The sequence below is a fragment of the Pseudonaja textilis genome, chromosome 2 (assembly GCF_049901715.1).
Source record: "Pseudonaja textilis isolate UNSWEBS1 chromosome 2, rPseTex1.2, whole genome shotgun sequence".
Taxonomy (NCBI): domain Eukaryota; kingdom Metazoa; phylum Chordata; class Lepidosauria; order Squamata; family Elapidae; genus Pseudonaja; species Pseudonaja textilis.
This window is the reverse complement of record NC_141991.1, coordinates 152205281-152227284: the sequence shown is the minus strand read 5'-3', so window position 1 is coordinate 152227284 and position 22004 is coordinate 152205281. Positions and strand designations below refer to the sequence as shown.

The 22004-nt window shown below is 38.4% G+C and overlaps 1 protein-coding gene across 1 annotated transcript in view; it reads left to right on the top strand.

Moving 5' to 3' along the window:
• The window catches only part of CCDC159 (coiled-coil domain containing 159), a 23634-nt gene extending 1630 nt beyond the window's left edge, over positions 1 to 22004 (top strand). The window contains exons 2-12 of the mRNA XM_087925982.1: positions 6547 to 6639; positions 7755 to 7782; positions 8569 to 8645; positions 8737 to 8818; positions 9319 to 9490; positions 9784 to 9851; positions 11076 to 11152; positions 13690 to 13778; positions 14324 to 14403; positions 15654 to 15814; positions 21021 to 22004. Coding sequence (XP_087782108.1) covers positions 6547 to 6639; positions 7755 to 7782; positions 8569 to 8645; positions 8737 to 8818; positions 9319 to 9490; positions 9784 to 9851; positions 11076 to 11152; positions 13690 to 13778; positions 14324 to 14403; positions 15654 to 15805 — 918 coding nt within the window. The 3' untranslated portion in view covers positions 15806 to 15814; positions 21021 to 22004. The remainder of the gene's footprint in view (positions 1 to 6546; positions 6640 to 7754; positions 7783 to 8568; positions 8646 to 8736; positions 8819 to 9318; positions 9491 to 9783; positions 9852 to 11075; positions 11153 to 13689; positions 13779 to 14323; positions 14404 to 15653; positions 15815 to 21020) is intronic.

Below are 22004 nucleotides of genomic sequence, written 5' to 3'. Positions count from 1 at the left end.
GTATGTTGTTTGTTTCTAAGTGAAGGATGATGGATTGGTTAATAATTGATTCCATGACTTTACAGGTGACGCAGCATAAAGAGATTGGTCTGTAATTTTCAACTAGACTGGGGTCTGCCTTTTAGAAGATGGGGATGACCGTGGCTTGTGACCATAGTTTTGGCAAGGAGCTGGTCCTGAAAGATTTTTCAAAGATTATGCTTAGAGGTTCAGCTATGGCAGTGGATAGCTTTTTTAAGAAATAGGCACATATTCCATCCGGTCCAATAGATAAGAGATGGTTTTAGATTGCGTAGTGCTTTTTCAACATTGTCTTCTATAAAATCGGTATGTATTAGATCATTGTAGTTGTCTGTGGTTCGACTAGGAAATACTGGGCATGATCCATTGCTGTTTACAAATACCAAAGAATATGTTAAAGAAGTTGGCTTTAATAGTGTCGTTGTTTCAGTCTTTACCATTAGGTCCTTTCAGGGGTGAGATGGACCTTGAGTCTTTTAGTTTGTTGTTTACAAAATTGTAGAAAGTGCGGGTGGAATTGGTGCGTAGAAGGTTTTCTTCTCGTTTAATGTGATAATTGGTGCATTCGGTTTTTATCTGGTGGCATAAATTTTTGTATCAGCTTTTGAAGTTGGCAACGTGACCAGATTTGTTTTTCCGCCAAAGTGATTTCTTTTTGGATTGAAGCTTCCTTATTGTTATGGGTAATTTGTTTTTTCTGGTTTTGGGAGTTGTTAATGGTACATATAGTTTGATGACTCTTTTGAGTTCAAGTAAAAATATGTTGTAATGGTCTTCTACAATATTGCATCCAGAGATAGAATTGCCAATCAAGGGATGAGAGATCGTTGTTTATAAGATCATAGTTGCCTTTTTTGAAGTTATAACTGGGGATTCCGTCGTGATGATTTTTGTGTGGACGTATTTTGAGACAAAAGTCAATCATGTTGTGGTCACTGTTGGAAAAGGGTTCTTTAATTTGTATTCCGTAAATTGAATTCAAAATATTGCAGAAGATGGGATAGAGGCAGTTGTTAAGTCTAGTGTTGTTGATTACTAGTTGTTCTACTCCCAGATTTGTTACTGCATTGTAGAAGGTTGCATGTGTGGGTTCAGTTGTAATTCGTTAAGGGTCCAGTTAATATGAAGTAGACTGAAGTCACCAAGAAAGTTAAAAGTGTGTGGGCAGGATGCTGCCCATGTTAGTAGTATATTTAGCTTGTTTGCATGTTTGATGTCATAATCAGGGGCTTTGTAACATAGTAAGAGCCAAAATGCTATATTTAAGAATAGTTCACAGATGATGGTCTCTGGAAGAGCAAGCTCCTGGGTAACTTGGATGTTTTTTAGATGTAGGGACTTTTTATACAAGATAGCAACACCACCTCTATGGATTTCACGATCTGATCGGTAAACGTGATAGTCTCTTACTGTGATAATGGAGTGAGGGAGAGATGTGTTGAGCCATGTTTCACAGACAAATATAATGTTGAATTTAGCCATAATTAGTAAGAGGAGAAATTCAGGTATTTTATTTACAAGGTTTCTTGCATTGAGTAGCTTGCATTTAAAGCCCGTTGTGGTTTTAAGGCCAGTTGTGGTTTCTTCTTAGTTTGGGGAGCTGAGGAAAAACACTGTCACTTAAAATTCACTGCACTCTCTATTGCTCACCAAGCTAAAGCACAGGCTGCATTCATACAAGACAATTCCTAAGATTTTGAATACTCTCAATTAGATACAGATTAACAGAGTTGGAAGGGACCTTATAGGTCATCTAGTCCAACTTGTCTCCCAAGCAGGAGACCCTATACCATTTCTGACAAGTGGCTGTCCAGTCTCTTCTTGAAAAGCTTCCAGTGATGAAGCTCCCACGATTTCTGAAGGCAAGCTGCTCCATTGGTTGATTGCTCTTGCTGGTCCTCTCCCAAAACCACTTGGATACTCCCATACTGTGTTGTTAGATTTCAGTTTTGGAATGATGAGTGAGGAACTTGGTAACACCTGCCTCATACCCTTGGATGGATGCTATAATTCTAAGGTATAATCTCGAGAGTGAATTTGATTAAATGGATAAAACTGATTTATAATTCACAAAAGGCAATTGTAAATTGAGATAATTGTAAATAGAGAAATTAACAACCTTGTGAGATATAGAAAAGGACAAGACACGGATGCCGTTGTTATTATTCATCTTAGTTGAATTGAATGGACTCGTAAAACCAGATTGCTGCAGTGGGGATGAAAAGTGGAATATATAAATTAAAGATGTTCGCTGATATTTGGTGATAATTTTGAAAAATTATTTGGAAGAAATGGAAATACAGAAAAAGTAAAGGATTTTGGTGCATTGATTGATTTAAAATTAATGAGAGAAGTTAACATGAGGGTGGATGAGCAAAAATACTGTTTTAATATTTAGGAAAAAAGTAAAATACTTGGTATTTAATATGATTAACATGAATTGCATATTATTTCAGAACAATTACATTAAGACCTATAAGATTTCAACAATTACATTAAGACCATTAAGAAGAACATACTAAGATAGAAAAAATGACCACTGTCATTGTTGGAAGGAATTCCTGTGATAAAAATAATTGATACCTGGTTTGACCGTTTAAGCAAAAGCAAAAATATATACAGTATCTAGGGCAAGGGAATAAGCTAAGTTAAATATAAAATGTGCTAAGATACAAAGAAACAAGGAGAATTGGAACTGCTTGGTTAGAAAGTGTATTTTGCAGTCTGCTGCTTAGTTCGATTAAAAGAGTGGGCGCTGATGAGAAATAAGATAATTTTAGAGGTGGAGGAGCATGACCTGAGATTTGGATGGCACAATTTTCTATGATGTGATAAAGTTAAGGTTAATATAGATTTTAAAATCACTATATTAGAAGTGCCATATTGAGAACACGGAATAAACCCAGAGGGTGGCAAAAATGCCTTTATGGGTCTCAGCATTTTATATAAAAGGAATAGCCAGCAAAGAAGGATAGTTAGCATATATGTAGCTATTACTGTAGAACAAGAACATGGAGAATATAAGATGAAATCAATAGATCAGTTGACTGGATTTAACTTTCAGTAGTTTTCATAGACACAGTTAAGAAAAATATTTAAGGTAGATAAGAGGACATTTGGAATTGAATAGCACAAGAGCAAATTTGAAATTGAATTATGTACAAATAATGAAGATGTAATTGCTGAAACATATAAACTTGTTGAAATTAGAAATGGAAAAAGAACAGGTGAAAGTATATGATAAGGATCAAACATAAAAGGTCATTTTATCATGTTTGGTGGACTTGTAAAATAGCTAGAAAATTCTGAGTTCATATACACACAATGATACAAAGAATTTTAAATATTAGCATGCATAACTTTGCTTTTGGGACTAATAGATAAACAGAAAAGAATTATGGAAGCGTGTTTTTATAAACAGTATGATAACTGCTGTGAGATTATTGTGCTATATGCACTCTGAAAGGTATTTCAGAAAGGTTCTGAAATACCCGCAATGGAGGAATGATTGATGAAGATAACAGAATTAACAGAGATAGCAACATTTACTTGTCTGATTAGAGAAAGGGCAATAATTATATTTATTAGTGACTAGAAGCATCTTACAGACTTTTTGCTGAAAAGAAAGCATGAACTAGTGATTTATGGGTTTGATAACTAGAAAGGGTAGACTACGGAAAGAAGAAAAATATTTTGTAACCTTAGAGAGAGGGTAAATATAAATGTAAGATCAGAAGCTGTTTCTTTATAACCTTTTCTTTTCTTTCTTTTCTTTCCTTATTCTCCATTTTTTTCTTTGCACTTTTTCACATTATTTTTTACTTTTTATTTCAAAATTTGTTTTTATTATGTTAAACTTTCTCTAATAAAAATTATATATATGATCTCAGAGGGTCCATTCAATTCTGTATGCCTTTCCAAGAGTAGTTAAATCCAGAGAAAATTAATAGGAAAATGCAATATGGAACTGAATAATACATGTTTAAGTTCAACAAGGTTTTTAAAAAATTTTTAAAGTGAAATTAAAGTATTGTGCCCTACATAATTATTCCTCTAAAGTCTACAGGGACTAATGGGGAGGGATGGGCATTTACAGTGTGGCCGGATTGTTTCTACCACAGTCAGGAAGTGATTCAGGATGTCTTAAACCACCATTTTTTTTCTTGTAAAGATTTTTGCTAAGGCCAAAGACCCAGACAGAAAGACAACATGTCACTTTTGAAATTATGCACAATGGAAGCTACTAATTGGGGACAAGAATTATGTGGTGAGAAACATTACACATTCCTGTAGCCATCAAAATTACACTATGTGTGTGTATGTCTGTGTGTAAACTAAAACTTAGAAACACACATAGTGCAACTTTGATGGCTATAAGCAGGAGTAGGATTCAAATTTCTTAACAACCGGTTCTGTGGGTGTGGCCTAATTTGTGGGTGTGGCTTGGTGGTCATGTGACTGGGTAGGCATGGCTTGCTGACTGGGCATGGCTTGGTCATGTGACTGGGTGGGCATGGCTTGTATGTAAATATTATATTTATGTAAATATTGATTTTTTATTAAAAAAGAGCAACTTTTACCCAAAAGCAGGCAAAGCAGGCAGGCAGACTGAGTTGCTCACAGAATCACTTAGAGATGTATCTATGTACAATCGGCTACCTGAGTCTGTACTGAAAAGTAGAAACTTCAGTCCTAAGGAAGGTTCGGCTCTGCTTTTAGATTAGCCAGAAAGCAAGAAATCCAAGGATTTCCTGCTTTCTAGCTAATCTAAATCTCTTGGAAGAGCAGAACAGCTGATGGTTGGGGGGGGGGAGGAAAAATAGCAATTTACCCAACCAGGCAAGTTGGATTGCTCGCATTCCAGGTAAGGAGTAAGTAGGTGGGGAGAGGTGGGACCAGCCAGTGGAGCAATTTGCTAGTTCTCAGAACTGCAGACAGTCCTAATACATGTGTATGCAGCGTTTGCAAGAAATCATCAGCTGTGCTGCCTGGACAGCTGACAAGCGCTGCATGTGGGAGCACAAGCATTTGAAAATTCTCTTTTTTCCTGCTCTTTCAACCTCAGCTGTGTCATGTAAAACAGCTGAGGAGGGAAAAGCAGGGAATAAAGGACAGCCTAGAGTCGTGATGGCAAACCTATGGCACGCATGCCACAATGCTAGCATGCGAGCTGCAGGCATATGCACGCCTCAAAGCTGATTTTTTTCCAGTTGTTTTGAGGCCTTTTTGGCCTCCCAGAGGCTTGGAAAAAGCCTCTGCAAGGCTTCTCAGACTGAATTATAGGCCATTCATCATCACTTCCTGTAATACTGGAAGTGACAAAACGGGCCTATAATTCAGTCTGAGAAGCCTTTCAGAGGCTTTTTCTAAGCCTCTGGGAGGCTGAAAAAGGCCTCAAACCAGCTGAAAAATCAGCTGTGAGGCACAGTGCAAGTAAGGAGATGGGGGTGGGGAATTGCGAGCACATGTGCAGGGGATGTGAGGAGGGGGTGCACATTGCATTCTGGGTGCTGGCACGTGAGTGTGGGTGCCCTGGCATGTGAGTGCAGGTGTGCTGGCACGCTTGCAATTTTTGATACAGGAGCCCAAAAAGATTAGCCAACACTCGCCTAGAGCCTGGGCAGGCGGGTGGGCCAAACACTGAACCAGTTTGGTGTCAGCTGCTGTTCGCAGCTACCAGTTTTGTAGAACCGGGCCAAACCAGTAGCATCTCACCCTGTAAAGATATTCAATGGGGAAAAGTCAGTGATGTCAGACTTCCCCCACTGGTTCATTTTCCAGGTGGGAAAATGAACAGCCGTCAGTGGCTAAAGTTGTGGACAGCAGCCTGTAAAAAGAACAGCAGGCACACCTGGTGGCAGTCTTTTACTCAGAGCAGAATAGAGATCTTTTCCCTCTCCCGATTGTCCTGCCTCTTCAATCTAGCCCATATCTAACACTACCCCTGGCTACAGGAATATGGCTTTTGGAATATTATTTCCCAACTTTAGGAAACAGAAAATAGCTTCAGATGAGTTGCTTTGGTTACCTTTATATATGCAGAATAGGTGGATAACGTCCCACACTTCTTGGTGAGAGGAAGGGCTGATCATCTCCCCTCCTTCTGTTAATCTCAGAGATCATCCTCTCAAAGCAATGCAGCACAGCTGCTGCAAGCACAAAAATGGAGTTGAATCTAGTAAGCAATCCAACCTGTAAGCAGTCTAAACTTAGCAGCCCCAAGAGTAGAAAAGATGATAATCAGAAATAGGCTTGTAAAGGAAGTTAAAAGAAATAATTGAAACAAGCAAAAGAATAGAACCTCAAACTCAAGATTTCTCAAGCTTCCTAGCCAAGTTTCCCTTCTGATCTGAGGCTATTGTCTCTTTGAAAGGAACAAGACCCTTGTGCTGGTCTTCCAAAATAAAGGATTTGGAAGAAGGCTAGACTCCCATTTTCAAACCTCAGTTTCCTGAACCAGATTGTTGGTTGCTCTCATATATTTGCTTCTGCTTCTAAATTAAGGTTTCTGTTTCTTTGTCTTAGAGATCAACTACAATGACATTTGCCAAGGATGAACAGAATCACATCAACTCTCCTAACCGGTACTTAGCTTGGGCAAGCAGCCCTACATCAGCAGTAGGTATCTTGTTGGACCACAAGGATGTAGCAAGGAAATAGTGTTTGTGTTTTGTTCAAGAGACATTAGGGGTAAACACTGACTCCTTCAAGATAAAGCCTGCCAAATTGTCAACTAACCATACATACCTATGATCAGGCCTCTGAGTGTACAGCCTCACTTATGCTCTTGAAATCAAAATGATTTTAATTGTTTATCTTGTGGATTACAGTGTGGTGAGGTGGAGGCTTAAATATCCGGGATCCTGATTTGAAACCATTTTAAATTCAGATTACTCTTATTACAGCCCAAAATAAGTATATTGTTTTAGAAGCATGCATGAGCTTAAAAAGAAGTATGCTAATGATAGAGTCAAAATGCAAATGCAAATTTTCTTCTGTGTAGAATCCAAATGGGCGTTGCTATCAGTGGTGGGATTCAATTTTTTTTTATTACCGGTTCTGTGGGCATGGCTCCGTGGGTGTGGCAGGGGAAGAATACTGTAAAATCTCCAGTCAGAAGTGGTATTTGCCGGTTTTCTGAACTACTCAAAATTTCTGCTACCGGTTTTCCAGAACTGGTCAGAACCTGCTGAATATCACTCCTGATTGCTATCAGATGATGGCATATAGCATATTAGAAGAAGAGCATGCAAAGGCAATTCTAATTTAATGGGTAACTTGTTGGGGACTGTGATGGCCTGGGAATTCTGGGAATTGAAATCCACATACCTTACAGTTGTAAAGGTTGAGAAATACCGGTAGCACTCTATGCAGTTGAGAATTGAGCTGCAGCTCATGAAAGTTTATACCATTTGATAGAATTTTTTAGTCAAAAAAGGTGTTCCCAGACTCCTCCTGGTTTTTTACCCTCTGACTTCTGAAATTCTGACAGAGGATGATCCAATTCTTTTTCAGGCAGAGCAATGAAGAGAATACTGATCTTAGTAAAAACAAACAAACAGGTAATATTCCCAAATAGGTATGAATGAAAGAAGTATGGGTCAAGGAACACAGCCTTACATTTTATGAGAAGGGGTTTTGTTGAAAGTAAGCAGCATATGCCATAAGAGTCCTCACCTTTGGAGAGCTGGTTGCTTTATTTGGAAATGACTGATGTGAGTTTTCTTTTCTAGGTGGAGTTGTCTGGGTTGGACCCACAAGGTAAGAGACGTGGTCCTTCTTGAGCTTTTGCTAAATCTACCAATTTATTTATTTAAAATACTTATATTATAATTGAAAGGGAGGTAACATGTTGGGTCAAACATATCTCCTCTGAGTAGTCATGAAGTAAAGGGGCGGGAGGGGGGAGGCAGATATTGGACTTTTTCCTTAAAATGAGTTTCTTTCCTGCTCTTTTCCTACCTCTCTCATTCTTTCTTCTCCTCCTCTTATTTTTCTGCTCCCTTTAACCTGAATGCAAAAATACTGTACACACACATTACGTATCTGATATTAACACAGTTGAGAAAGTCCAGAAATATTTCACAAGAAGAGTTCTCCACTCTACTCGTTGCAGAGTACCTTATGCCACCAGACTTGAAATTCTAGACCAAAAAAACCTAGAACTACGCCGCCTTCTGTCTGATCTAAATATAGTATATAAAATCATACATTGCAGTGTCCTACCAGTCAATGAATACTTCAGCTTCAACCATAACAACACAAGAGCAAACAATAGATACAAACTCAAGGTTAATCGCACCAAACTTGATTGCAGAAAATATGACTTCAGCAACAGAGTGGTCAATGTCTGGAATACTCTACCTGACTGTGTTTTTTTTCCCCAAACCCCAAAAACTTTAACCTTAGACTGCCTACTATTGACCTCACCCCTTTCCTAAGAGGTCTGTAGGGGGCGTGCATAAGCGCACCAGTGTGCCTACAGTCCCTCTCCTATTGTTTCTTTTCTTTTCTTTCTTTTTATGTGAATAATTGTCTCTCTTGTAGCTTCAATTCCAGAGTCCCAGTTGGCACTGAAAAATGATGTGGAGCTTATCAGAGCTCAGCTTCATGCCCAAACAGAGGTATGTACCATAGCTGGCATAAACCCGAAGATGTTGTCATCTTGGTATCATTATTGATGTGAACCCCATTTGTGCCAAATTTTCTTTCCAGGCTTTTCAAGCACTGAGCCACTCAATTACTTTGTTAGAGCAAGAGAGCAGCTATCAGCAGGGTAGGATCAATGCACTGGAAGGTGAGAAATATGAATACTATTGTGTTTTGTGGATTTGCAAGTTCCATCGTATCAGGTTACATCCTGCTTTAAAGCATTTAATGGATCCCTTCTCCCTGCATTTAAATTTTTCAGGGAAAGAGGGTCTCTGGAGTATTAATCTTTTAGGAATTTCTGAATGCAAAATTCCACAGAGACCTTGGTTCTTATGAATTTCTGATTCTTCTGGTTATGAAAACATAGCAGATGCAAGACTGATAGGTTATATAATCCCCATCCCTAAACAGCTTGCAGAATCAGAATTTGAGGGAATTGAAAACATTTTCTAACATCTTCAGTGTAGCTCAGTCTGGAAGAATTTTAAGGGTGTTAAATCTTGGAATCCCAGGTCCGTTTTGAGTGCCATTTCAGGAATTGTACTGGAGCATCTTCATAGAATTAGAGCTGGTAAATGAAGAATGCAGAATATCATCCATATCTCTCCATTACTGAAGAACATGTCATATCTTCCATCCTTCCAGAGGAAGTAAAATTTGCTGCCCACTTATCCCGTGGAGAGATGTTTGATGAGCTAATACAGAAAAAAATCCAAGAGCTTTGGAAAACCATGTCCAAAGAGGTAGAAGGGCTTCAGAGTTCCATGGTCCAGAAACAAAGTTCAATGGAGAATCTATCTCAAGATGTCCTTGAGAGGTAGGAGAAAGCTCAGTGGGCAGAAAAAGAAACGAGCTCTGTCTTGTGGATTTTGGATAGCTAGAAAAATGGCTAAGATAGGCTGGATCTCTGCAATCTTTACTATAATTATCTTTCCACTGGTCTTATGACTGAAGAAGTCTTGGAGAATAAACTGGTGTAGATGTTTATATTGCCAAAGGCTAGATAATAGTGATTTTTTATGTTTTTACTTAATAATAAATCATCATAGGATTTGAATTTCCAGGACTGCAGTGTAAAACTTCCTATCCTGTTTTTTTCTTCCCCGGTAGCAAAAAATTCCTTTGGGAAGAGTTGGAATCAGTTCAGGGTGAACTGCGGCGCATCCATCAAAAACTGAGTAAGTAGCTACTGTACTAGTGTTATTTTCTTGCAATATTTTGTTCATAGTCACTTCCAACATGTAGTAGATTCTTCTCTACCAGTATTTGCCCATTTATCATACATTCAGTATTGTCATGGCTCTCCAAATTTTCTGAATTTTTCTCTGCAATAGACTTAATCCAGTCAATTTGGAGACAAATTCAATTTCCTTTGTAAAAAGACAATGTCTCCTTCAAATGGAAGAACTACTGAAGATGTCAGGATTCTAGATGCCCAGTCTAAGTTAGAGCTCTAAACTTACCTGGAAAACTTCAACTGAAATGCTAAGCAAGTTCAAACTTGATCAGTTTTTGAGTCAGGTCAAGATTAGCCTCCTGAGTTTCTATCTTGGTCATCCTAGTTAACCCTCATTGAAGCACAGAGAAAGTGGGGGTGTCTCCGCACTCGACTAGGGCTGGGCAAGTTCTGTATGCTATTGTCCGTATTTAGCCCAACTCTTCTTCCTCCTGCTGAAAGGGTTGTTCACTAACATATACCCTAGGAATTTTCTATCTTTGAGAAGGAAGCTTCTGTAGCCTTCCAAAGCAGCTGGCTTTATGGCTGAATTGCTTGTATTAATTAGGAAGATTTTCCTTATACAGTATTTTAATATTATTTAATTTCATGCTGCAGTATTTTCTGTTTCAATTTAATAGGTATCTTAGCCTTGTTTGCTCATATGAGATATAAAAAAGACTATTTGGTTATTTCCCTACAACCAACTAGCAGTAACTTATGGAGTCATCCAATAATTCAACTGATGTTCTGCCAAAATAAAAGTAATCGCAACATACCTCCTATCATCTTATCAATATCTGAATAGCTAACTTCATCAGTGCATTGATGATCAGTGCATCAGTATACTGATGATGTTATCTAGTTGGGTAATGAAACATCTGCAAGCAAACAACTGGTTAGGAAACACCAAGGACTCCACATATGTTAAGTGTCAGATACAGTCCCCTCTGTTCTCCTTTTTGGTGGTAAATATGCCCTTTTGATATTGTTCTTGCTCATTTTTCTGCTAAGGAAGATGTGAGTGTTTTCCACTGAAGGCAAGGTCTTAAAGGAAATGTTTGCAGCAGAGCCAGAGGCTAAAAGGAAGCCATGTATGCCTGGTGCTTCACAGAAGTTAGAAGAGAGAGTTTAAAAGATGATGATGGGAGTAATCCTGATTGGGTGTTCTTGGTTCTTATCTTAGAGGACCAGGAGGTCGATATCACTAGAAACCTTGTCAGCGTTAAGAAAATGCAAGAGAATCAAATGAAGTGCACCAAGGTAAGTTCCTCCACTCAATTTCATTCTTGAGTTGGAATCCTTATGAGAAGAGCTGTATGTTAGCATTTTTTTTTAGGAGCCATTATTAAATTGTGCATACTCTTATCAGTTAAAATACTCAGCTCATTGCACAGTAACATAAATCTCTCTCACTCATTTGCCATAAGTGGTTGTCTGACAGCATATATATTTTAGGAAATTTTTATCCTGACTTTTGCTCCACAATAAGATGTGATTTATCAGAAACATTAGAAACAGCACACAGAAGGAGAATTCACCTCCTGAGTTCTAGTCAGTCGTTGTGAAGGCAAGCAGCCAGGGAAGAGATGGGCACAAGTGAGGTAATGATATTAAAACAAGACAAGGAAGAAAAAAGAACCTGTCTAAGAAAGGAAGAATGGCATTCACATGTACATAAAATAATCAAGTATCCAGGATTTCTAACTTGGGGAAGGTATTGGGGGGAACCAGAGAGTCAGTTTGGTGTAGTAGGGGACCCAGTCTCCCATTTTCTGGCACCAGGCTAGAAAGTGGGAGAATATACGTTCTAGTTTTGCCCTGAACACAAAACCAGCCAGGTGACCATGGCCCCATTACCTTCTCTCAGCCCCAGAAAGCAGGCCAATGGCAAAATGTTTTTGAAATCTTGCTGAGAAAATTGCAGGGACTAGTCTAAGCAGTTGTCAGGAGTCAAAAGCAGACTCAAAGGCACAATAAATATTTTTTTTAAAAATGTTTATTTAAAACATTTCTATAGCCACCCATATCAAACTCCAGGCAGCTCCCACCCAACAATTATGTCAGGCCTGCCCAGCCCAGGTTGCTAGGAAAGAAAGACCCTTGACTCCATTGGTTGAAACTACAGGTTCTTTTACTAAAGTTAGGTGTTTGCATTGAAAGAAAGCTTAGATCTGAGATTCCTGCATAAAACATTACATTTTCCCCTTCTCCCTGGCCCTCCCACTGCTTGACCAGTCGATCACTATCTAACAGCATAGATGTTTTGAGAACAGCTTGGATGTTTGACGCCACCAGGTGGAGTTTCACATTTCACATTCTTTTCCCAGGCTAGGTTTCCTTGAAGACTGGAATATGCCAGTTCTCATACCTCTGGTTTCCGTCAAGCCTTGTCACCCCTCTTCCCTCTTATCTTTATCCTTTACATGCCATTGTCCCCTCCTCCCCTCCTAACAATTTATAATGCCAGCAAAGCATAGAAGCTGAAGGTCAGATCTGACAAATTAAAACAATATCAATAATAAAGCAATATAATGTATCTGTTTAATTTTTAACAATATAATTGTTAAGTACTTGGTGCCAAACTTAAAATTTCCAAGATTCTCACTAAATCCTCTTATTGAAATGTGTACCACTGCTTGTTGAAAAGTCAGACCTTTAATGCTTTTCAGGAAGCTAGGAGGGTAGAAGCCTGCTATGCTTCAAGGGGAAGGGCGTTTCTGAGGGCAGGGTTTGATAAGGAAAAGTCATGCTTCCTAGATCCCATAACATGGCAATATTTAGGGGAAGGGAAGGAAATATGCCCTATCTGATTGGACATAATAGATAGATATCCTTAGGGAGAGGCAGTCTCACAGATAGCCTGGCTATGTGGGTTTTAAATTGCACCATGAAGGAAATTGAGAAGTTTTTTTTATACCCTACCGTAAGTGGATTTCTTAGGAACATGTGGAAAATAGCTTCTGATATAGGTGGTATCTTCCTCTATTTCAGCAGGATTTTCTAATGCTCTTAAGATGAGCAGGATTAAACCTTAATTATATGATCTTAAGAAGTTCAGAAACCATCAGCTAATGTAATTAAATATACTATAATATACTTTATTACTATATTTAATTACAATTATAATTGTTAAACTAAAGCATGTCTTGTCACTTTCTGTACTTCATTTTAACAGAATGGGACAACTCGCCACAGTGAACTCACCGTGGCCAAGTCACTGCAGAACATATCACTGCAGAACAATTCAACAATTCAATTCAATTATTTAAAATAATTTTAAAATATTTTAATTTTTGTCATTCACATTTTATTTGATTCCTCCTTTGGATCTTTTCTTTAATGATTCTATTCCACTATTTTTGATAGTAACTCTTGTCCCACCGCGAATTGTCTTGTGGCAAGGTGGGCACAGCAAATTGGCTGTGGTGAGTTGGCTCTGGCAAGTTGTTCCATCCATCTAGCTACTGTAGCAAATCTTTTTTGAAAGTAAGACAGTGGCAACACTTTAATGGAGGTTGGATTTGGACAAAGAGACCTGCTTCATTGGAAGTGAGTTGAAGAGCAGAAAAGTATTTTTAGTGATTCTTAGCTCAACATTGCAGGGCTGATTACACAACTCTCTATCTCCTGTTGCATGGTCTTGTGTAGTTTGTGTACCCAAGCCTTGGAGTTGGGCTGATATAGGTGTTATTTCAACAATTCATCCATAACTTTGTAGAAGAGAGTTACCTCCTGGATATCCAACATAGGCTGTTTTGCATCCCAATGTATTTATTTGACATTTGATATTTCTCTAGTTCCTGACCCAACTGAGGGGTAAAATCTCGGATGATGCCCTAGAAGAGAAAGATCATAAACCAGGAACTGAAGAGCTGAATGAAATCTGGTAAGACCAGCTCCTTGGGAGTTCTTGTTGGCTTTCTTCCTGTCTCAGCTAGCGGAAGGAATTTTTTGAATTTGACATCTTTCCCTTCAGTGGACTAAGGTACCAGGCATCTTCTTTCATTTTATGGGATGTTGGAGTAGGAATCTTTGGGGCTTGAATTTTCTGCACCTGGAAGGTCAATCTTATAAAGCTGTGCCACATCTTTCTTATAAGTAGATATAGTAGACTCAAATTTGAGTCTAAGGAAATTCTTGTATTTCACACCAATCTATTATCTCTGGAAATAAAAGGATAGCATGTTTGAATCCATTATAAATAAAGAAAAAATAAATCTATATAATTGCTCCTATGTTACAAAATACTTGTTTTAGATCTCCGAGGACGAGATTGTAAATAAGATGAGGGTGAAACCAGGTGAGGTTTTCAGAGCTACACTTTCATCCTGCATAATTAATTTTCAATATTATCAAAGGATATAAGAAAATATTGTTCCTGTCACTTTATTTCGGTAGCAAAGGGAATCATAAGACTTTCTTCTGATACAGGTCAGCCGTCAACACTTTACGCAACTCCATTATGAACAACAGCACATGGAGTGAGAAGAGGAATTCTTCAAGAATGAAAGGTGAGTAGGCCTAGTTACTCCACCTCTGAATAGAAGCATACAGGAATGGATCTTAGGCACACATGGAAAACCCAGACTAGGCCTGTTTCAAGGAGGCACCATCCTTCAGGGTTCAGAATAATCTTCAGTGTGTTTTCTCAAACTTTTAGTCCAGGTGATGTTTAACTACAAGCATCAAAGTCCCAAATAATGAAATTATAGGCAGCCCAATTTTATCACTTCTGGAGTTATTTGGAGTACAGAGTTGGGCTGTGTTAGGGTACCTACCAAGGAAAAACTAATATACATTATTTATCTTAAATATTCCTCTGTGGTGAATCTGTCAGTGTCAGATGATGCTCCATTCAAAATCCAAGAAAGATACTCTTAGACTCCATTGTTATAGAGAAAAGAAACTTTTACTGGAAATCAAGTGGTAGCATCAAAAGAATTCTAGATCTGAGGATTTATGTGTGAAAAACACATGTATAAAGTGATGGCAATGTTCCCACCCACAATAGTTCAAATGGTCCATCCAATCGAAGATGTGTATAATGTCATGTGGGGTGTCTTCAGGTGGTGATGCAGACATCTGGCCATTGACCTTGGCCTAGTTCGATAAAGAGCTGCGGTTGCTCAGTAAGCAAGCAAGTAAGCATAAACAATAAAGTTTTCCCCAAGTTATACAGTTCATTCTCTAAAACCTCCAGCACATTTCCCACCCCCACAAAATCCAATTATTTCACCTTCCCCACATTACTATGGCAGCCGAAAAGATGCGAGAGAAAGGAAAGGAGTCTTGAAGGCTGTCAATCAGCCCTTCAAGATAGTCCAGGCAGGAAACTAATACCCTGAGTACTAATACTCTTTTTTGTAAGGTTATAGCAACAGAATTTTGTAAGTCTGGAGGTTCTCCCCCTTTCCCCTGCCTTTATTTTCCAGAGAATTAGAGGGGGGGTCTCTTCTGAGACATTTCCTCCATTCCAATCACTGCTTTGGACTCAGACTTCATTTATCAGACTGTGATCTAGGCTGTGGCTCTTTCCCTTTTCTTCCAAATTATTCTAACAGCCCATGGCAGAATCACAGATCGATGGCAAGACTTGCTTGGTCTCAGCAGAGCACAGTGGGACAAAATGGGAAACTCTGTTTCCTAATTTATCTGCCTCCTCACAGGACCTTTCTGAAAGCAGGAGGCAACTTAGGATAAATAAATAAAGGATAAGATGGCTCAACTCCTCCAGAAAGCTCTCTCTGGGACCTTTTTACAGATCGAGGGAGCCGACAACAGCGAAAAACTAATTTGGTTGATTCCAATTTCTCTGACTTTGTCCTCTATCAGCATGGAAAATCTAACTCACCTAGTTCCAGTCTCTCTGCTCTCCATCAGCATCGCCGCAGTAGCTCAGAGCACAGTTCCTAGAAGGGCAAGGTGAGTTCCCCTTTTTTTCTCTTGCTCCTTGCATTCGAGAGCATGGCCACCCTGAAATTCCCAGCATAAATTATGTATAAGACCACAGGAAATGTTCTTTTAGAGTAGACTCGCCCTTTTTCTCCCTTTCTGGGTCAAAAGACACAGAAAAGACATGACACGGTTAGTAGAAGGAGCAAGACATTTTGGAGTTTGGGAAGGGTGGGGTAAAAGTAAATAGTAATATGCATGCTAGCAGTTGAAAGAAATGGTAACATTGCCAAATGTCTTCATTTTGCTCCTGAATTTTGTGTAGCTATTCCTGGAGACGACAACAATGGAGCAAAACATTGTTCGTTTGGTTTGCAAACTGCCTATCTCCAGTAGAGAAGCAAACAAACCCCCTCCCATTCATACATCTACATCTATATACCACGCAAACTAATGGTTTCTTTCTTAGGTATGGAAGGAGAGTCAAGATCCTAGAAAGAAGCTGGGACATTTTGGAGCTGAATTTTTGACAGTGCAGATGAAATTAAATCAAACTGCTTGGAAGAGACTTGGTTTGGACATCACTGTGATAGAAAACTGCCTTAGAGTAAATCGGACCATTGATCTATCTAGATTAGTATTACCTACTTGAAATAACTGGCAGTGGATCTTCATGTTTTCAGACCAGAAACTTTCCTGGTTTCACCTAGAGATACCAAAGGGATGGAAATAAAAACCAAGCCAATAACAATGACTAGCCAATAACCGATAATTGCAGCTCCTCATCTGTGGCTTACCTCTGCTCTACATTTATCTATTAAATACAGTGTCGCTTCAGGCAAGTTGTAAATTTTAGGCCTGAATGAACAAGCAGCTCACTAAAGCCCCAGAAAAAGAAACAAAACTACTAATAATCAAGTAATCCCGCATAATATAGATTTAGCAATCCATTCTGTCATTTCTAAATTTTATATTCTAAGACTAGAAATTTGAAATAAAATAATTCTTTGCCAGTATCATGAGGTATCCTGCATCAGATGACTTTGGTCTTGGAAGGCTTCTTGAGACTGGTCCTTCCATTTTGGAAAATGCCCACTCCCTCACCAGAGGTGGTAATGACCAGGTGGTAATGACAGGTTCTGACCAGTTTTGGAGAACCAGTAGCGGAAATTTTGAGTAGTTCAGAATGCCACCTCTGACTGGTCCTGCCCCATCTATTCTCTGCCTCTTGAATCCCAGCTGATTGGCTGGGTCTTCTTTTGTTGCCCTGCACAGGAGAATGGAGCTGGAAAGCAGGTTAGTGGGGTTGGGAGGGAATGGGGATTTTACAGTATCCTTCCCCTGCCACCTCCACTAAGCCACACCCACAGAACTGGTAGTAAATTTTTTTTGAATCCCACCACTGTCCCTTACCCACTAATTCCACTGCTGCCATCTCCAAACTCATGGTCTTTGATGCCCCCATTTACGACACAAGGCCAAGGATTGACTTTTTCCTTCCCTTAATTATAGAGACATTACTTTTCTACTACTTTCCTGGTCCGTAGTGTTGGAAAATTACTGGGAATCAATTCTTGTTTCTTTGGCACCCAGTACAGTCCCATCTACAGATCAGAAAAAACAAACCTGCCACTTAATTCAGCTAATAAAAAGCTTGTTTTTTAAAGTTTATTAAAGATCAGCATGAACAGCAATTATCTGGCAAAAACAATATAAAGAAGGCAGAAAAGGCATTTTCATAATTTATCATGATATCAAATGACCCAGAACTTTCCAGGACAAACAATACTGTAGGAAATTACCATGGACAAAGAGTGGCTTTTGGATATTCCTGCTTTAATCTTTTTAGATACACAGCAACAACAGAATAGAGATGAAAAATAGAACACCAATGATTCCCCCCTTATGAGGAGGATATAACCATCACCAAGTAAATGGACAAGATTATATTTTACAGGAGGTTCTTTAAGGAGAAATTGAAAATTGGGAAGAAAACTTTTAAAATGACAAATCTTTTAAGAAGTGTTTTATTTAAATTAAATTAAAATTCATAGCTTCCATAATTTACAAGATTCATAATTATTACTACTATTATTCTTATTAATTATATATAAATTTTACAGATTACATATAAGTTTTACAGATAATCCCTCTGTGAAGGATTTTAATTTTACCCATGTTTTTCAAGAAGACCATACTTTAGTGCACCATTTTTGGACTGTTAAATTAATTAGGAAGACCCTACTTCCAGTAGTTCCTAACTGCTAAAAGTAAAAATACAGTAAGCTATACTATTGTAAATAATTTCGCATTAACTCCTTTGAAAGTATACAAGAATCTCAATTTTGGAATGCATTATACTGATACAGGAGAATATTTTAATGTTTGAAATGAGGAGTCCTTTGTGCTCTCTGAGCTTGCTTATTTTCTTTCAAACGTTTCATTACCCAAACTAGGTACATCATCAGTTCCAGTGCCAATAATGTACTGTCTTCCATGCAACTCTTATATAAAAACTGAAATATGGATTTAGACAATGGACAATTTATTCTGGCAACAAATCTTTTCATGTTTGCAGTAGTGTAGCAAATTATTGTAAAATAGCTCTTACTCTATGAAAGGCATACTGTAATCTCTCCTGGCTTTAACTGGACTACATGATACTGTATATGTATCACTTTACCCTTACCTGATATACAGGTTTTGTGAATCGTCATCGTCATCATCTTAGCCATTGTCTATCCACTGCAGGATGAAGGCTTCTTTCGCATGTTTCCAACCAATATGGTCCTGAGCTTTCTTCTGCCAATTGTGCTTGCAATACTTGCTGATGGCATCAATTATTTATATTATCTGTTTTTTATAATATCCTTAGGAAGTAAAAATATTTGGCATATAGATCTGACTATAGATTTATAGTAAATTTTCTTTTTATATCCACGGATCTGGATATTGAATTTCCCCATGTAAATGGAAGTTTCAATTGTGATATTTGATAATGTATTTTTTAAAAAGGAATCTCCCACGCTGCCTGATTTTTTAAAAAGAATCTTTCTATGAATTCTTAATATTTTAATATTAAAACAACAATTTTTCATTTTCCTTTGCCATAGCTTTAATGTTGTCTGCCATTTCAGTTTGAAGCATTTGTTTAGAAACCTTAGTATTAGCACTTCATATTAGTTTACAAACTGAAGGAATAAAGAGAGAAACTCTACAGGTAGTCCTCAACTTATGATCACAATTCAACCCAAAATTTCTGTTATTAAGTGAGACATTTGTTAAGTTTGCCCCATTTTATGACCTATTTTGCCACAATTGTTAAGTAAATCACTGCAGTTGATAAGTTAGTAACCTGGTTGTTAAGTGAACCTGGCTTCCCCATTGACTTTGCTTGTCAGAAGGTCACAAAAGGGGATCACATGACCCTGGGACACTGCAACTGCCATAAGTATGAACCAGTTGCCAAGAGTCTGAATTTTGATCACATGACCATGGGGATGCTGCAAAGGTCGTAACAATGAAAAATGGCCATAGGTCACTTTTCAGTGCTGCTGTAACTGAATGGTCACTAAACAAACTGTTGTAAGTCGAGGACTACCAGTATTTCTTTTATTTGCAGAATATATACTACGAACTTTTTCTCAAGTTCTAGTTATTCAGCAAAATACATTAGGATGGAATTGGAAGATAAGATGAAATATCACTTTTCAAAAGACACAATTTGTTTTTCCTAACTTCTCCAAAACAATATCTAATAAGTTTAATATAATAACTTTATTCCAGTTTTGAAGATTTTTTTTTAAATGATAAAATGGAATGAGAAATTTTTAAATATTTGAACCCTGAACTACGCCAGTTGGAATGATAAGTCTTTCGAAAACATTTTTGTTAAATGTAAAATACTTCAAAATTGAGACCTGTGCTTGAAAATACAATTTGTTTCACTGGAATATTCATTGTTAACAAGAAGTGTGGCTTCAGTTCTAATTGGGAATTTTTGAAAAGCATCAGATTAGAAAAAGACCCATTAGTAAAGAGGAAGGCTAAACCCTTTCAACACAATCTATAGTAGTTTGTTTTACAGGGTACTCTTTAAGAATACAATGCAAGTGGGGTATGTAGCTACACTGATCCCGAATGGCTATCAATATACAGTGTACTGATTTGTGGCGATGATGTGGCTTTTTGGAGGAGCAGGCTTCCTAACCTGGATTATGTCCAAGGAATGTTACTGAATTATGCTTTCATGCATAGACCTTGCTCTAATTCTCAGTTTTTTTAAAATGTTAAAATTCTTAATAATTAAAAAGATTTTGAGGGGAGTACCCTTTGAGTCAGTTTTTATTATTTACTCCTAGCAATTGCCTGGAGAAGTCCCTGCAATTTTTGTGGCAAGTTTTTTTCTGAAGTGGTTTGCTGTTGCCTTCTTCCCAGGGCTGAGAAAGTGTGGCTGCTCCAAGGTCACTTAGCTGGCTTTGTGCCTAAAGCAGGGGTTCCCTGGATTCTAGCCTGATGCCACAACCGCTGTACCAACTGGCTTTCTGAAAACGAGAATAGCTCATGAGAATTATTCTTGAGGTTTATCAGATACCTCAAAAGATGTACAAAAGGGTTGGTGATTATCTTTCTATGACGAAGATGCAGCAACTGAAGCTACAATAATTCAAGTGCTTTGTTTATGCTCTTGCATTGGTTGAATTATCTTTTTTTGATGAGGGAAGGTAAGTTTGAAATATGTTAATGCATTGCTAAAATATATTCTGAACCTCTTTGAAGAATTTTGGATCCACCATGCTTGGATTGTTATTAAAATATTGTCATGCATTCCTGGAAAGACTGGTGTAAATTCTGGCAGTTGTCTTAAAGAAATGTTTCAGCTATCAACTCTGAACTATTTATTTCTTGGGGTAGGAAAGACTGATCCTTATTTTTTATTTGTATTCATATGTAGTTTTTACCCCCAATTCAACCCCAAAAGGCAGTTGAGGCCAGATTGTTTGATTACAATAATAACGATCAATTGTTTCCTCTGCTGAAAAATGAGTTGACTTTCACATAAGCTACACAAGCAGGAGAAAGAGATGGAAGAGTAGTACCTTGGATGGACTGTTCATATATGTCGAAACAAATGTCTAGGAGTTGCTGGTGTTCTTCGTTCTAAAGGCTTCTCTACTGTCTGTAATTAAATTATCGTATGAAAAGCCGTGTCCTTCTCTCCCTGCATGTCTTCTAGGTCCAGTATCAGTGTTGATAAAGTCCAGGAGATTCTGCAGCAGCAGCAGCTGTCTACTGAACATTTCCCAAGGCAAATTGGGGGCAGGGGGAATTGGCATCCTTTGTAGGTGTCTTTTCCTTTTCTATTTAAGAGGTTCTGCCATAGATGATGTTCAAACCATACATGCATTTGCTTTGTGGCTAAGAAGCAAGGAAAGATACCACCTTCCTTCTCTCTCACCTCCTCTGACATCAGCTGACTGCTTCTTTGAGTTGCCTGGCTTGACCTGTGAGGGGTCTGAGCCCATCTCTGGAGTGGGTACTATTGAACCTTAGCAGATGAAACCATTGGTTGGTTGAAGCAGGGGAAGCTCAAGAGGAAAGAAGCTAAAGAGGAGGATGACAATGCTGAGGGGCTGGAGAAAAGAAAAGAAGGCTTGAAAAGCTGATTGGCCCTGAGGCATGGCTGAGCTGTACTCCTTGTCTCGTGTGCTCTAAATGTGAACCTGGGACAACCAGTAGATAGTACCCAAACTGTTCCACTTAATTTGAGTTTCTTCAGAATGATTCCCTGTCAGTGGCTAGAAGTTAAGTCTGAGGTCAAGGAAAAAAACAGTCCTTATGGCATATCTATTCAGAGGTCCATACCTTGTGAACCTTCACTTTTCTTCTGTGTCTTCTGCCTGTCCCTTTCACCATTGCCCATAGAGAAAGGCAGTGGCAGCTGTAAAGCTACCAACAGCTGTGCCAAGGCAGGCACAAGGGCCAGGCAAGGGCTGTATGTGATTTGGGGAGAGAAAAGTTGCCACTCTGACCCCTTCCATCCCTCAGTCTTGACTTGGTTGCTGAAAGTGATTTCGCCACCACATTTCATAGACAGAGGGCACTTGGCTGCCATTGTTTTATCTCTTGCTTTGTCATGGGGTAAAATGCCTGGAGGATGGTGAGACCATCTGACAGCCAGTATAATTAAAAGTAAGCTGAGCAAATAAGTGCACAATGG